The sequence below is a fragment of the Apteryx rowi genome, unplaced genomic scaffold, assembly GCF_003343035.1.
Source record: "Apteryx rowi isolate R43461 unplaced genomic scaffold, aptRow1 scaffold_43, whole genome shotgun sequence".
In the NCBI taxonomy this organism is placed as follows: domain Eukaryota; kingdom Metazoa; phylum Chordata; class Aves; order Apterygiformes; family Apterygidae; genus Apteryx; species Apteryx rowi.
Window position 1 is genome coordinate 3,883,150 of NW_020450683.1, and position 14,682 is coordinate 3,897,831.

General features: G+C 38.4%; 1 protein-coding gene across 2 annotated transcripts in view; it reads right to left on the reverse strand.

The window, feature by feature from the left end:
• Nucleotides 1-14,682, reverse strand: part of RLF (rearranged L-myc fusion) — a 58,238-nt gene that overhangs the window by 40,629 nt on the left and 2,927 nt on the right. Inside the window, exons 2-4 of one of the 2 annotated variants that reach the window (XM_026076367.1) lie at nt 12,460-12,501; nt 11,737-11,891; nt 3,528-3,609 (exon numbers count right to left, since the gene is read on the reverse strand). In XM_026076367.1, coding sequence (XP_025932152.1) covers nt 3,528-3,609; nt 11,737-11,891; nt 12,460-12,501 — 279 coding nt within the window. The remainder of the gene's footprint in view (nt 1-3,527; nt 3,610-11,736; nt 11,892-12,459; nt 12,502-14,682) is intronic. The other variant, XM_026076368.1, reaches the window with a different exon arrangement.

The window sequence follows — 14,682 nt, forward strand, 5'->3', positions numbered from 1 at the left end:
CTACCACTGTATAAAACTCAKGCTTAGTCTTCTGCTATACAAGCTCACATCCTGGTTTTATTTCACACAGGCTGCTACTGATCTTGCTTAGAGGCAAGAAAAACTGGAGTCATAGGGGCAGGAGAGGAGGCAGGGAAGGGCATGGCTACTGTTATGGAAGAATGAACAGGTTCAATCTATCAAACACAAAAAGCTTTCAAAAGGTTTAAGCTGGACATTAGTGACACTCCATTTTCAGCTTCAGGACAGTCCTTTGTCTTGCTGCTTTGAAACACAAGCCATAACCTTCTTCAGTCCTGAGCTGAAAACTTAATTGAAATTTCACCGATTCCCAGTATCTATAACAACTTGTTATAGAGCAGGAACAAATGCAGTTAGGTCCAAAAGAAACACCTTTTTCCCCACATTTGCCACAACCACCATAGAAGACTTGGAATTATATTCACCAGCCACATCCACTCTTTTTGTTAAGGAAGTAATAAACACATTATCACCAATCTGGGTCATACAAGGTTGTGGTGCTTTGGGCAACTGGATTTGCCTGGAGATTAGCACATTAATGGTCACAGGCCATATGAAAACCCATGAGTTCTCCTATCAGGACCTATGACTGACTGCTATCCAAAGGTCTATACTGTCTTCTGTATCACTGCATGCTCCTACTGTTACTCATTTCTGCTCTAATAAAGTGAGGGGTGCTGTGTTAGATGGCAGGTTGCAAATATTCCCATTCTCAAACTTGTGCAGGAGTGCTACTTCAAAACATTAGAAGCATCTGTTTGCAAAAGCCCACAAGCCTCTTCTGCAAGGTCCATGTTTCAGAGTACTAACAAGGCACGTAAGCTTTCCCCAGAACTTTTAGTATCTTACTGATGYGGAGCATCAGTTAAGTGTTAACACTCTGAAGCTACATGCATGAAGCTACATGCCCCATTTCAAAAGGTCTGTATAAAAATCAATTATATCACTACACCTGCCAAAAGCACATCTTGAACCTTCCGTTATTTCTGCAAATTGAAATGATAGATCTGGGCCTGTGTCACTTTTCTGCCAGTGCAAAGTAATAGTTTGCCTCCAACATGTTCAGCCTCAAAGTCCTCCCACTTGACTAAAAATTTACTTTCTGCTGACAGAAATATCATAGCTTGATCACTTGCTTCAGAAACCTAGAAATACACACACATGCTTGTTAACTCCTGGAAATTGTTCTCCTTGGCAACAAGAATTCTCCTTGCAGATCCCTCCAGTTTCTTAGAACTGTCTTATACCTCTGCTAGAATGGGTAAAAGCCTGTATATTCACTCCTGTGGTCTGAACAGGAGAACCTTTTTCCTGTTCTGGGATACCGTAGTTATAAATGGTTAGGACATTCCTTTCAGGATGTAGTAAGCCCACTCTTTATCCACAGGTTAGTGGATTAGTGAAGTTAAGTGTTATCTTGGAAACAGTAAGTTTCAAACATCTTCCATCAGCTCTAATGCAAAAGATGAACCCCTGCTGATCAGTCCAATTGTGGCATCCACACTAACCTGAATGTATTGGGGAATGTAGGCTTGTTATTCGCAACACCACAACTTACAGGTATAGACTATGGGTAGTAGATGGYGTAGTTCAGTGTTGTCAAAATAAACCAGTATACCCCTAAACTTGGGTTTAGGGTGCTGCAAGATCTACAGAGATCTGCAAGAGTCACCAAGGAAGTCTTAGGAGCAAGTTCTGGGCTTACACACCAGCAYTCAAAATAGGAGACAAATCTTTGACATCAATAAAACCTTAGAACTTTGATTTTAACTACTGCACTTTCTCTACTGCCAAATGCCTGCCACCCCAGCCCCATCTGTTTTTAGGGTTACCACAATAGTGTTTTCCATGGTGTAACAGGAAAAGAAGGTCTGTCCACTCCTGAAGCCACCAGTCACAAACCACCTCTGTCCCTTTCACTATTGGCAGGACTATACAACTTTACCAGTCCACTTCTTTCAGTTTGAAGCGTAAGGTTTACTCATTCCTATTGAAGGAAGATTTTCTGTACCAACGATTTCCCTGACTGCAGGCAAAACAAATCAGAAGCTCCTTCAGAGCCTCCACACAKACAGCTCCAGAACAACTACAGCAGCATCCAAGCCTCACGGACTGACAAGATCCCAAATCAACTGTGATTAGTTCTGCACAAGGACAGTTTCAAGACCTACATTCATTTCCTTTCAACTACTGCCAAGCTGTTCATTGTGATAACTTATAATTGTGATAACTTACAACTACTATCAGCTTCAAAGTTAGATTTTCATCAGTTATAGTTAGATCCAAAATAGGCACTAGCATCAGCAGATCACTCCCTGGGCCAGGAAGGCCCAGTGCTAAAAAACACAGCAAAACTACTATTCCTATCTTTCAGTTCCATGAGGAATGGAAATCCTTTCAGGCAGCTAGCTGCTACCCTCAGACTAAAGCCTGGAACACATCTCTTCCTCCTACATAGTCTACAGTAACCACCTTCGAGTTTAGGAAAGGCGTAGTAATATTATGAGCTTGTTTTAGCAGCACCTCACAAGCTACTCTACTAGGGACTACACGGAGTCCTAGTCTTTGCACCCCTCCTCAAACCAGGAATAGATACTAACTTGCCACTCAGATCTCTACAAAAGCTTTTTCAGTCATTTTCAAAGTAATACCTCATAGCTCTTACATCATTCCATCTAACTCATGTCTGTTTCTCATACAATCCATTAGACAAATCAAGACATGCTATGGTTCTCTTGCTGGAGTTACCATTAGCTCTGTAGCTACAAGTCTTTTATTGGACCTTAGGCTGCCAGTACTGCTGTTGGGGACAGTCTTCTGCTGCCCCTAGAGAGATTCTTGCCGCCTAGATAACAGCAAGCACAGGACAGAGTTTGGAGGAGGAAGGGGACAGAAGAAAGGAGAAACACAGCAGTAGTCTATTTTTTTTCCCAGACCTAAAGATTCACAGCTTCTCCTCATTCTGGTCTTACTACTGTCTGTCATGCACAGGCCTTCTGACAACTCGGGATAATGGGGGCCTACAGCTACTTCAGCAAGTCTTTTGATGATTATTTCTAACTGAAGTACAAAGAACACAGCAATCAGCTCAGTGAATCTCCTTTCATGCTGTCAGCAGTGATTTTCAATCACTCAACTTGTATAGACTCCCTAGCCCCTGTGTAGCCTCCCTTTGAGAAATCCCTTCCTGTGGGGCACACTAGCTATTCCACCCAGGCTGGAACCTTTTTCAGTCCATCAGCTGGCAGTCAGGTCACTGGGCTGATACTCAGCACCTGTCAATGATTTCAATACACAATCAGCTGTCCTTTGATGTTCAAAAAAACACCTCTACTTACATCTCAGATTGCAAGCTAAACCTGATTTAAAAAAAAAAAGTGCTGCATATGTTTTATATAAAAATAACATATTTGATACAAAACTTGAGTAAGGATTGAATACAGATCTTTAAAAACAAGATTGTAATTTGAAAAAAAAAAAAAAAAAAACCACCCCAAAACACTAACCTGTATAGATTGATGGAATCCTAACCATACTTCATGTGGCAATTCACTTTCAGGAATCGAAAGCAGCAGCTCAAAACAGCTCCTGGAAAAGTAAGAGACAAGTAAACAAGCTACTCGGAAACATTCTACTGTTATGATAAAATAACATTTGTGGCATGTATTGCTTAACATTCAGATAAGAAATGACAGTGACACTGAATCATCTTTGACTGCACAAATCTGTTAGAAGCCAGAAACAGTCCCAAAGTCAGGGATCAATCATAACACAGAAAATTACTCCTTTCTACTATGCACCATCTCACTAGGTTAAGACTGCTGCTATTCTTATAATCAAAATCAGCCAGTTCAGTATGGCTCAGCAACTTTGCACCACAGAATTTCTCCTTTTTCCTCTTTGCAAAGCAATCATAATATCTGTTCTGAATAAAGTTCACTTGACCCCCAGCAAGGTCTGTTTGCCTAGACAAAGTGAAAGCCAGTTTCACCCAACCTGGAGTTATCAGTACACACAGAAAATAAGACCACGGAAGAATGCAGGAGGAGCAGTGGTCTGGCAGAAGATATGTTAATGCCGATGCATCAGCACAGAAATGGACCTGCAGAATAGATACCTAGAAGTACCCTATGATTCTTTGATAGCACGAATAAAGGGCAGGGAAGGATCCAAATTCCTACAATCCAATCTGCAGGAAATGCGGGAGCTTAATCAAACCCCCTCCTTCCCCCCCCCCATACACAGATCAAAGATGCCCACATTACCAAAGTCAGAGAAAACATTCCAGATCAGACTAATATTCCCAGTGCCAATTCAGAGGGCTGCTGTATTTGTGCAGCTCAGTTACCTGTACAACACTGGTTGAGAGAATCACCTTATTTCTTCATTTGACCAAGCCCCTGCTTAAAAATAGGACACTTTAGTCATCCAATCTTGATTTAATAAAAAGGAAAATTTGCTATATCTCCTGTTCTATGTCAACAATTAATGTTAGTATTTGAATCAGCCTCATCACATTTAATAACAATGGCATGTTAATTTTTGCATGCATGCATAACAATGGCACATGAATGTGAATTCAAATACTTGAATATATCAGGTTTTCCAAATGAAAACTTGAGAAAATGGAAAGGGTTCAGAAAGTTTTAGCATCTTTGAAATATCCAGCAAATTTGAGATCTACATGTCCCCAAAACAACAGTGGGGAAAAAAGGTGAGACCTGCCTGATATTCCTTCAGTTAGACTTTCAGGCCAATGCTTATCTCTTTTCAGGAAGAAGGAAACAGTTGCCTGCATTTAACATGCCTGCCTTTTTTAGAGGAAAGTCTTGGAGAATAAAAATCATATTTTCTAGGAGACAAGATAATGACAAAGCTATTGCCTATATTTTTCTCAAATGTGGACTATCTAATCCTGTATTGGGCATATTAAAATGGATTATTTAAAATCTAGTTCCTGTATAGAAAGATTTTGCCTAATCAATTTAGGCAAGTTTACGATGACTCTTTCAAGCTTAGAGATATCACAAGATTTATGTGCAACAAAAACGCTCCCACAAGTCATAATACTACAAGGCCCTGGAAAGAAAACTGGTCYAAGACTCCACATAAAATAAATACACTGCATAATTGCTGTAAATTAGACCTAGGTTGCTAGACAGTTCTAAAACACATTAGATTTTGTTCACACCTCCACTCCTGAACACTAAAATGCAAGACATGACAGGACAACACATTTAGTCTTCCCATAGCTAGAAGGGCAAAGCTTGGGGACAGGAAGTTGCAGAGATGACCAGGAGGCAAATATGAGTTTCAAGACTACTTAGTCTGCAAGAACAATGACTTTCCTTTTCTCCTCCTTCCTGGCTTCTGACAAATACATTACACACGTTATCTGCAAAAAAGTGTTATGCTTAATCAGTTTTCAGCAAGAATCAGCAGTCATTTAGGTGGACTAGATCAGAAAGACAAATACTGAATTAACATCTGGCTATTTTTTTTTTTTCCTCATTTCAGAAGCTCACCTCCACCGTCAAACGTGTTCCTTTAAACAGAGTTTTAGTCCTGTGAAGGCCCCCAAACACTATCAGAAAGGTACAAGATCGGATAACCTTCATCACTATCATTTGGCAATTACTTAAACATCAGCCACTAGAACCTCAATCATTGCTATGTCCATGAGAAAATGGGCAAGCAGATTGCCAGATGTTCCAACTCTGTCATTGGTCTCAACATTCTTATAAGAATGTATATATTTTATAAAATAACCAGGACTGATTTTCTGTTGTACCCAAGTCTGGCAATAAAATCTTCACTCGCCAACTCCAGATGTGTAGACCCAAGTGCCTGCCACTTGACAATCAAAGAAAACATTACCAAGTCTCATAGGAGCTGAGCTTGATTTTAACAGATTCAAAGCTAACACACACAAAAAAMCCAACCACCACTAACAAAAAAACACAACTAGATATGTGATCTTTTGTGGTGTCCAGTTTTCATGCATGTTACCCAGAAATGCATTTATTTGCAAACTTTGTGGTTAATCTGCTAAAACAAACAAACAAAAAAAAACCCCAAAAAACCCAACAACTTTTGATACACATCTCAATTTCAGAGCATAAGGAAAAAAAAAAGCAGTCATCAATCCTGTCCCAGCCACTATTTTAACTTGTAGATATAATTTCTCTGGAATATTACTTTTTATGCATGATTTTGGTTACATAAAAATAACAGGCTTAMACAAAATAGTAAAGGAAGATTTTACAAGTAATTTCATTTTTCTGCAATTATAGTTTTCTTACTATATTACAGATTTTAATTATGGCATGACTTTTTAAAGTATGTAGTATCTTGAATTTATTATCATTCTGACATTTCAAAGCACTAATACAATTAATCCAGTACGTCTACACAAACAGCCTTCTAAAGGTACATAGTAACTAGGTAAATTTCCATTGAAGTGTCAGACATTCAAAAGAATCCTTTTTCTACTAAGCTCTGGTTTTAAAGTTCTCCTCTCCTTATGGTCTTCATTTAACAAGCATTCAACAATGAGCAAAGAAAACGACCTCTGAAAGTCATAGGCTAGAACACGTCAATAATTTATCATGTTATAGCAACATTAAGATTTAACTGTCATAAAATGAGTAATATAAAGGCTGAGAAGCGGTATGTTCTTTCTATTTTGCAGTAGAGATGAAGTATTTATTGCAGAAGTTCTCTGGCACACAATTTTATTTAATATATTATGTTTATAGAGATACTTCAAAACAACTTACAGTGAGACCTCAGAGATAAAGCAAGAATTATTAGGAAGCGTTGTATTTATCTACTACAGCAGATTACTGCACATCTGAAAATGCAAATATGACTAAAAACAGAATTATGTAAGTCACGGGTATCCTTGTGGTACTGTGTATATTATACTTTCATAGGTGCCACTTGGACAGTGGAAAAAATTCAAAACTAGATTTTCAAAGCATTGTGTATACAGAATGAGCTGACAGCCCATAAAGACATGAGGGCTGAATTTATGACTCAGTCCTTATCTGTTATGGATATATAGGACTGATAGTTGAAGATGAAAGCTCTCTCAGTTCTTAATTCAACATCCTAAGCCTTTATTAGAATTCCAAAGTCAAGCACTCAAGAAATTACTCAGTAAGAGAATCCTGGCATTCTAGATGTACCCGTTCAGCCATCAGGTAAGACAACTTACAGCACAGCTGCAAAAAGCAATATACAGATCTTCCAATTATCACTTTCTTGGCAGAAAAGTGAAATGAGAAATCTAAGCTCTTATAGCAAAAGGGGGGCATACAGCTGCCTAAAGACCAGCCAGCCTTCCCTACTGGCAAAAGGGAGAAATCACTTTACCCTAAAATTCTTCCTTTGGGTAATCTTTCCCTTCTGTGTTCTCAACCGCTCTCCACAACAACAACAACCACCACAAAAAAAAAAAAAAAAAAAAAAAAAACACACACACCAACTGCTGCTGAACAATACAGCTTTGGCTTTAAAGAGAACCAGCACCATTCTTTCAAGCTAACATTACTCTCTCTACAATTCAAAGGCTCAACTTCATCTAGTAACTCTACCAAAGATCAGAGACCTTCCTGTTCATTGGCATTTTTAAAGAGCTAGAGCTTTGGGGTTCTCCTCCCTAACTTCCTTCCATTCTCTGTCCCAAAATGGGACAACAGTAGATCCTCATTATACTCTATTTCAACATTCATCTGTATTCCTGAAAATCCGTTCCCTTATTGTATGCACCTAAACAGAACTTAGGTGTCGCAGTTAAGACCCCAAATCAAAATACCAAGATCACTTCATAAAGGTAAGCCTTTCTACCCCACTCTGTCAATACCACCACAATATCTATATGCAACTCGGTTCCAAACTGTAATCATATTTTATTTGCAAAAATTGCAACTGCTGCTGGAATGCTTCCATTACTAAAAACAACAACAAAAAATCCTGTCTCAAACACTCAACTTCAAAGTGTCTTTTAGGAGAAACCCTCCTGGACTTAAATTTCTTTTCTGAACACTGGAAAGCAAAACTCTAAGCAAATATCAACACTTATTATTTGCATACAATTATTCTGTAACGTTTCGTTCACTGTTATTAAAAGAGAAATTTTGAAAAGTAAATCATTTCACAGCTTTCAGAATTGTGGTTATCTTTAAGCAGTACTGAAAAACTTTTCCTATCCCAAGCTTCTTGGAGTTAAAAAGAAAAGTAGTTACACATCAGATGATCAACAGGAACAGCTCACCTGTAGCCTGAAATTATCCTACATTTGCTGAGACCTGAGTTAGCTCCTAATGAAAGGGTAGGAAATTCAAGTTAGTGAATCAGATTACAGGTTTTTATTAAGTTGAGAATGCTTTGTTAGATACACAAAGATGTCAACTATCACACGTGCCTCCTCACAAGGTGTTATGAAAAGCAAGCACTCTCTTCCCAGAAGCAACCTGTCTGAGATTCACAAGGTTCAGTTGATTAGGTGAAGTACAGCTCAAGATGTTTGAGACAGACTAGTCTAACCAGTTGAATCCAATTCTGTTACTTAGACCAGAAGATATTCAGATCTCCTTTTGCTTTATGGTTCAAAGAAAGCATATGAACAATCTCTCAAAGACATGAAAATGGTAGTTAAACTCCCCTTCAGACCAGTGCTGTCACAGTAAACAGTAGAAAGTGGTCAAATGAATAGCTGAAAAACACCGTATGCGAACTAGAAACAATTCCTTCAACTTTGTTAACTTTAATCTATTAATCTTAGGTATTATAAACTGTTTGCAAAGGAAAATACAATTTTCACACAGAGTAACATGAATGCTATCTTTTCCTTTGCACAGTATCCTAACATAAACAGCACCCACACAGATGCCTGGGCAAATGAGTAGACAGCCTCAAGGGTGACTTAAGATTAACTGAAATAGTCACCTAACCAAAAGTCCATCCACTCCTGAAAGACATTTTTGATATGGCTAATTCTTCATGATGATCTTTAAGATAGAGGCAATACTTTTTGTATAATATTAGGGAGAAAAATCTTTTATTGTGCTTTGTGGATGTGAAAGCAAGCATCTAATTCTGTTAGGACAGAATATTCCTCCTCACCCCTCCCCAAGCATTTGTCTAATCTCCTAAACCACAAGGATAGATGATATGACCACCCCAAGCTGTTCTTTTACTACCTAAGGTTAGCTGTCAGACCAGAAAGTTCTCATGCTGCATCAGCATCATATTTTTATGGGGTCCACAGTCTCTATCATCATGTCAGAGTTTCTGTGAACACACAGAAGACCTGATCAGGTGGCAGGGAAAGCCTCTACTCAGCTAGGTGAGCCAGCAGCAAAGAGATGAGCACTATTTGTCAGTAAGAAAAGGTTATCTCCCCTTCTCCAGGAGGGAGGACAGGAAGGGAAGGGGGCTTTCAATAGTGGGTAGAGCACTTTTATTTTAAAAGGAAGATTATGTTTCAGAGTTGAACACTGATGAGAAATGAAAACACATAGCTTGTATGACAGAAGAGGCTAAGCCAGTTCCCTACAAAAAAATCCCAGTAACATTGTAACAGTAGGTCTTCAGGTCCCTGACCAGGTAATATTCTTCCTCCCATACTGAACCGAATTTTAATCTTTAATTCTTTGCCTTAAGTTCTCTCTCACTCCCTGGAAAACTCTTAAAAAGGCCAAAAAGAGATCACAATTAGTCATGGCATTTACCTCACTCTGATCTCACTCCCATTGCCTTTTTCATTCTTTAGTTTCCCTCTCAAATGCAATCATAACAAGAGTAGCGGAGATTCCAGCAAGTCACCACTCCACCACCCTCTATGACCAAGTTTCCTGAATATACAAACTACAGCAAACAATGTATTCCCTCACGCTGGAAGATGGAAGAAATAGTATCAGTGGAAGCAGAATTTTCTGATTTTTTCTCTCATCTGTTAAGCAATTCTGATGCAGAATTAGGATTTTTTTCTTCTTCCACACTTCAAAGTATTTAACAGTAACAGAAGATATAGAAAGAGTTAGGAACTATTCCACACACGAGACCTGCATATCAAGACAGTGAAAGACAAGAGTTTTTGATGAGGAACCAGCAGAACACACAAGCTAATTAGTGATAATATAATCCCTTCGAACCTCAACCCTTCTGTGACCTCTGGAGATCATCTAGTCCAACTCCCCTGCTCAAGCAGGGTCAACTAGAGCACGTTGCACAGAATCACATCTACGCAGGTTTTGAACATCTCCAGGGAAGGAGAATCCACAACCTCTCTGGGCAACCTGTTCCAGTGCTCTATCACCCTCACAGTGAAGAAGTTTTTCCTCATATTCAGACTTCCTGTGTTTCAGTTTGTGCCCACTGCCTCTTGTCCTGTCGCTGGGCACCACTGAAAGGAGTCTGGCCCCATCCTCTCAACACCCCCTGTTTAGATATTTGTATACATTGATAAGATCCCCTCTTCAGTCTTCTCTTCTCCAGGCTAAACAGGCCCAGCACTCTCAGCCTTTCCACCTAAGAGAGATGCTTCAGTCCCCTAATCATCTTTGTAGCCCTCCGCTAGACTCGCTCCAGTAATTCCATGTCTCTCTTGTCCTGGGGAGCCCAGAATTGGACACAGTACTCATTTTTTGTGTATGTATATGTATAAATAAAATGAAGATAAGAATATCCTATCCATAAGAAAAGAGTTTGTAAGGATTAACACAAGCATTTGACCAAACAGCACATGGCAAAATCCTTCCTGAGAAGTCTAGAGATATGCAAGGGAAGAATACTTGACTTCAGACCACAAAACAAGGAAGTTACTAACCCATTGAAAGACTGTCCCAGAATTAGTTTTATTCTATGATGTTCTTTATATTCAAGGTTCCAGACCTTCACCCTGCCCCCTTGAAAGAAACCTTACAAGCTAGGAAGAACCAGTGCATTAAGCTACCCTTCTCAGGTTTAGGATAGTAACTGAGCATACTCCAATGCCCTTGAAAGCCTTTAGGCTAAATTGTTCCTCTTCACCACCAAAAATAGCTTCTTTGCATTTAAACAGATTATGAGCAGCTACAAGTTATTCCAGTTTGACTGACAGACAGTAAAATACTTTGTTCTGTTTTAATCACTATCTATATATAAATATTTGTCAAAGAGCTCAGGTAAAATTACATTTGGCTGCCCTATAACAGCAGCTTACATGCACAACTCTGTCTGCCGTAAACAAAAAAAATAGCTTATTCTTTTCAGAAAGGGACTTGCTCAGAAGTACCTTGCATTTACCATAGGAGACAGCACACACAAAGCCAGCTACTGCAGAGCAACTGATGCAAGTTAATTAATCCATACATGAAGATTTAACATTATAGCTTCTGTTTAATGAAAACCAGATTAAGTTTTTTCTGTAGAAAAATAATTTTCAAAATGTTCAAGAAGGAACAGAACCTCCCTAATATCTGTACATTTATCCAAATACAGAAGAGCAAAGCCTTATCACTGGTTGAGGCTGGGCAACAAAATGCTCAAGTACAGTTTTGTGATATTATTAAAAAATGAGCACTAGAGACATTTACTAGATAACAATAACAACAAACATTAAATACAGTTGTCAAATTAAATATCGCATTGTATTTTAACAAGTTGCCTATTCATTTGTGAAGTTTGTGTATTCTTTCAGAAAGATTAGTGTATCAACTTATAACTTACAGCACTAGCCTGCCAAGTACCAAAAGAACATCTTCACATTCTGTAGTCAAGTAAGGTCGTGCATTAGCAAAGCTTTGGATGGAGATTCGGTACACTTCCAAAAAAGGTAAAACATGTTCCGATGCACCCCGACTGCCAGCATACTGAAGCAGTGTCTGAAAGAAAATGAGTTTTATTATTAAAAGTTCTCATAATAAACTTTTATCTAAAAACATAAATATTAATATGTAATATCAAGCATATACAGTGGAAGAATTCTGGAAGTGAGAAGCTTCCACTCTAAAGATCAAAAATGGCAGTTTTTCTCCTTAACAGAAGTTCTCCCTTTTGTTCCAAAATATTTTTATTCTGTTTGAATACTTGATAAATTTAGCAGAATTTCTACTGGGAAGCAAGTTAGAGCCAATAGACACAAATGTGAACCACTAAGTCAAAAATTCAGGGAGAAGTTCTGTTCTCCCCTTCCTTTATACAACTCCCATGAAAACAGAAGCACACGTGTAAGACTGGAATCTATTACTAGTGAGAATGCAGAAAAAAAAAGGCAAGAAGCTCAAGATTAAGGACAATATTTCAGCAGTATTTTAAAGATATATATATTACCCATACAACAATCTTAAAGCCACTAAAGTAGAAATATTAAGCCCAAGTCATGCCATTACGCAGTCACTTTTCAAATGTAAAGTTACCCTAGATTTTAGTACTTGACCACAGCAATCCTACCTTTTGCAGGCACAGTACTGAAGAAGCAACCTGAAATACAGTCTGTTCCAGAAGGAATAAAAATAGGTTTCAAATGTCAGCGGAGGGATGACAGTAGTAATACTTCCCCACCTTTTTCTTTTTAAAATCTCCCAACGCTATTATGTTATTTTGCTACAGCTTACGAAGTAATATTGAGAGCAAGTAGGGCACTGAATTAAAGATACCTTAGCTCTACCAATAACTTCCTTCACAAGTAACATCCCTGCGATGTAGGCATGACATCCTACACTCTGGACTATTTAGCTTGTGTTCTTACCAGTTACAATCCATCTCTCACCATACACCCTCCCTAGCCCAAACAAGGCACAATCTTGATTGAAGGAAGGAAGGAAGGAAGGAAAAAAAAGACTGTGCTCTGTAGAACCGTTAGGGCCAAGGCTATATACTATAAGTTTCAAGTGCCCAACCCTATACTTCAAGTCAAATTGTCACAAGAGGGTGGACGGTCAGGTCATATTAGACCCTATTAAGTCATTTTAAGTCAAGCACTGGAAACAACCAATTTACTGTTGATGCTGAATAAATTTCTCTTTGTATCAGATTATGATTAGAAGGTAGACACTAGTGAACAGACCGACCCTACAACCAGCTTACTGGAACTAAATGGAGTCATTAAGATGGCCAGAAACAAAAGTTAACTTTCAACACAATAAGGAATAAGGGGCAGGCCACACACTATTTTATAGTCCATCCAATGTTTGTCAGTGATCTAAATATACAGTACAAGCCCTAGGGTTTAAAAAAAAATTGCAGACATCCACTGGACTGGTACAACCTCGTGTGATCTTTAACAAAAAAAGTTTTAAGAATACAAATCAGTAAAAGTCAAGATTACTTTGTAGGTTATTCTCCTAGAATTCCGCAGGAGTTATATTGCCGATAACTGAGTTACAGTTGCAGGCTCCCCAAAAGACAAATATTAACAGTTTTAAAGAGACAAGGGTGAGGGGAAAGAACAGAGACAGGCTGCAAAACAAGCCACAGGTTGGAAGTTTACAGACACCATCCTTAAACACAGCACAAAGATCATTAACAGAAGCTCTCAATGACCAGTAACTAAATAGCCTTAGCACTTCCCTATAGCAGGCGTGTCAAGGATTTGACAGTATAATTTAAATTACACATGACATTAGAAGCAATAAATTATGTTCAAAGGCTGTCAAGATATAATCCCTAGAGATATTCAAGTAATAGATGACTATCATAAAGTCATCTATTTAGTACACCACAGCAGTAAGTCTACCATTACAGTGAACACAGCAACAGAAGACCAAACACACTAATGAATGCATTTTTCAAGAAAATACATCCATTATAAACACTCTTTAATGAGCCAAATTTAATACTCAATTGCTTTGACAGACACTTGTACCACATACACAGATCAGATGGAGAATATTCTGTTTTATGCATTAAACTAAGATTAAATATTAGAAAACACTGTACCCTTGTGTGCAATCTTAGCATTGAGATCAAAGTCTTACAGTTAATATTAGCAATTTGTGAGCAGCCAATTACCAGAAACTTTTCCCCAAATATACATACATTGAAGCTAAGATTGCTCAAGACAGATAAGAAGAGACAAGTAAGAGACTTATTGAACTTCAAGATAACAATCTATTTAAGTTAGGTTAATCCCGAACATTAACAACAACATACTAACAAGTAAGCAGAACACAGTAACTATACAGTAGGGGCTAGCGCCCTTCTGCTATCTGACAAACAATAGAAATTTTAATGGTTCACTATGGAAGCTCCTTGGAAGTCTATATATAAGATTAAATATTTCTGACAAAATAATAATTCTCTAGTTTTAGTTAGTCACTAACAGATCAGTAACAGTTTTATAGCAATTACTGCCTTTCTAGTTTTAGGATTTGAAGACAATAGTCAAATATTTGAAGTCTGGTAAATGCACATTCACTTATACTTCATCCTGTCTCTCTTCCTTCCTTTGACTGCAATTACATGGTGTGGGGGGGAAGTGGGCAGAAGATGCACACATCCACCTACAGCACAGTCTTAGAGACCTGGCTAGGTCCTCAGCACTGCATGGCTTCTCATGTCCTGTGCTACTAGAATGCCTACTTAGCTACACTTCTTCTGAGCAAGAATTTTTTTGCTCAGTACTGATTTAAACATCTCCAGGCTGGCTGACCAGATTTAACATACCCGGGGGGG